This window comes from Verticillium dahliae, genomic scaffold (genome assembly GCF_000150675.1).
Source record: "Verticillium dahliae VdLs.17 supercont1.27 genomic scaffold, whole genome shotgun sequence".
Lineage (NCBI taxonomy): Eukaryota > Fungi > Ascomycota > Sordariomycetes > Glomerellales > Plectosphaerellaceae > Verticillium > Verticillium dahliae.
In genome coordinates this window covers 268,468-271,008 of record NW_009276928.1, presented here as the reverse complement: position 1 = coordinate 271,008, position 2,541 = coordinate 268,468, and the positions used below count along the sequence as shown (strand labels likewise).

General features: G+C 63.7%; 1 protein-coding gene across 1 annotated transcript in view; it reads left to right on the top strand.

Moving 5' to 3' along the window:
* Positions 1 to 1,075: 1,075 nt before the first annotated feature.
* VDAG_09789 (aldehyde dehydrogenase) overlaps positions 1,076 to 2,541 on the top strand; it is a gene marked incomplete at both ends in the record, with an annotated part of 1,805 nt that continues 339 nt past the window's right edge. The window contains 2 exons of the mRNA XM_009654648.1: positions 1,076 to 1,302; positions 1,356 to 2,508. Coding sequence (XP_009652943.1) covers positions 1,076 to 1,302; positions 1,356 to 2,508 — 1,380 coding nt within the window. The remainder of the gene's footprint in view (positions 1,303 to 1,355; positions 2,509 to 2,541) is intronic.

The window sequence follows — 2,541 nt, the reverse complement described above, 5'->3', positions numbered from 1 at the left end:
TCTGCTTGGCCTGGGAGGGGGGGTCCAGTCAGGGCGACGGTAACATTTGGGAGACGTCATTTGAGTACTGTGTATGAGGTGCAAGCCCTCTACTGCTGCGGCTGTGGCTGCTGCTGCTGCTGCTGCTGCTACTGATGCATGCTGCATGTTTCTTGTTTCTTTTCCCCCCTTTCCCGTCTCTTGTCTCGCGCGTGTCTTCCGAGGGGGGAAAGATGAAAGTTCGCTCTCGATCTCGATGCTGGCTTTCCACTTTCGCCATCTCGGACTTGTTCTGCATGACCTGAGAGAGGCCCGGCGGGGGAGGGGGGGCAGGTTCCGGCCGGTGTGGCTCACGCCTCGGGCACCATCGTGGCCGATGCATGTTGGTATTGGGCAGACGGCTACGGGTGAGACAGGCATGGCGGAACAGAAGTGGGAAGCGGAACGCGGCTTGAGACTTAGTGGCCGACAAATCAAATATTCGGCCGTGTCTTGGGGCTCTTGTTGGTGGTCACGCGGTTGGGGGGGCGCAGGATCACGACCACGAGGCGGGAAGAAGCAAAGAAAGGAGCATGGGAGAAGAAGAAGAAGAAAAAGAAGGAAAATTCGCTAGTTTTCTTGATGCCTCACCGAAGGCGGGATGCAGCAAGGAGCAGGGAGCGAGACACCAGGAGGAAATGATGAAGTTGTTTGAAGTAAGGTAGGTAGGTAGGTACCTAGAGGAGGCAAGGAGGGAGGAAAGAGAAGAAGCGTCACGGCTCCGACCAAGTGAGCAAGGGGTCTGCCTGTCTGCCTGCTGCAGCTGGGATCAGGTGCTCGGCACTGAAGGTGCCACGTGCTGCTTGGTCATGTGACTGGCATTCTGACCAGGTTGCTGACTCAGCGAGGCTCACCTCAACGTCCAACATCGTGACTTCCTCGAGAGCCTCTTGATGACGAAAGGCAGCGTCAGAAGGATGGCATCAGAGCATCGGGGATAGTCTGCGCTGGTCCTGTTCCTCTTCTGTTCCTCTGTCCTACTGTTCTGGTTTCCTGATGTTTGTGTTCGGAGGGTCCCTTTCTTGATTCATCATCAAATACTGGTACCAAGACCGCCATGCGCTGCTCACCAAACCCGCTTCTGCTGCGTCAAGCCATACGGCAACGGCAGAAAACATTCCCCTCGTTCATCTCTCGTGGCTTGAGCGCAGAAGCACACTGCCGCCTGGAAATCGAGTTGACTGCACCAAATGGTGTCTCGTGGAAGCAACCACAGGGCCTCTTTATCAACAATGAGTTCGTCAAGAGCAGCAACGGCCAGCAGATCACGACGGTCAACCCCTTGTGAGGCCCATTCCTGTCAGAGAGGACTTTCAGCACATGTCTGACAGTGACAGCACCGAACAACCCATCTGCTCCGTCCATGCAGCCACAGAATCCGACGTCGACTCGGCCGTCGCCGCCGCCCGTGCTGCCTTCAAGCACCCGTCCTGGCGTGACCTGTCGTCCTCGGCACGGGGCCAGCTCCTCCACAAGCTCGCCGACCTCGTCGAGGCCAACGCCCTGACGCTGGCCACCATTGAGACGCTCGACAACGGCAAGCCCCTGTCGGCGAGCCTCACCCAGGACATCCCAGACCTCGTGTCCGTGCTCCGCTACTATGCCGGCTGGGCCGACAAGAGGCACGGCCAGACGATGGACCTCGGCCCCGCCAAGCTGGCCTACACGCTGCGCCAGCCGCTCGGCGTCTGCGCTCAGATCATCCCCTGGAACTACCCGCTGTCCATGGCCGGCTGGAAGCTGGCCCCGGCCCTCGCCGCCGGCAACACGGTCGTCCTCAAGCCCGCCGAGCAGACGCCCCTGTCCATGCTCTACCTCGCCAGCCTCGTGCCCGCCGCCGGCCTGCCGCGCGGCGTGCTCAACGTGCTCAACGGCCGCGGCCCCGACGCCGGCGCCGCCCTCGTCGCCCACGCCGGCGTCGACAAGCTCGCCTTCACCGGCAGCACGCCGACCGGCCGCGCCGTCATGCGCCTGGCCGCCGCCACCCTCAAGCCCGTGACGCTCGAGACGGGCGGCAAGTCGCCGCTGCTCGTCTTCCCCGACGCCGACCTCGACCGCGCCGCGCGCTGGGCCCACGACGGCCTCATGGCCAACGCCGGCCAGGTCTGCACCGCCACCTCGCGCCTCCTCATCCACGACGACGTCCACGACGCCTTCCTCGCGCGCTTCCTCGCCGTCGTCCGCGACGTCTCCGTGCTCGGCGACCCCTTTGCGCCCTCGACCTTCCAGGGCCCGCAGATCACGCGCAAGCAGCAGCAGGACATTCTCGCGCGCGTCGCCGACGCCCTCGCCGAGGGCGCGACCCTCGCCCTGGGCGGCGACGCCGCCATGCCGCCGCCGTCGCGGCTGTCGTCCGCGTCGCCCGAGACCCCCGGCTTCTTCGTCCCGCCGACGGTGCTGACGGACGTGACGCCGCGCATGCGCGTCTTCCACGACGAGATCTTCGGGCCCTGCGCCGCCGTCACGCGCTTCCGCGACGAGGCCGAGGCCGTTTTGCTTGCCAACGACACAGCCTACGGCCTC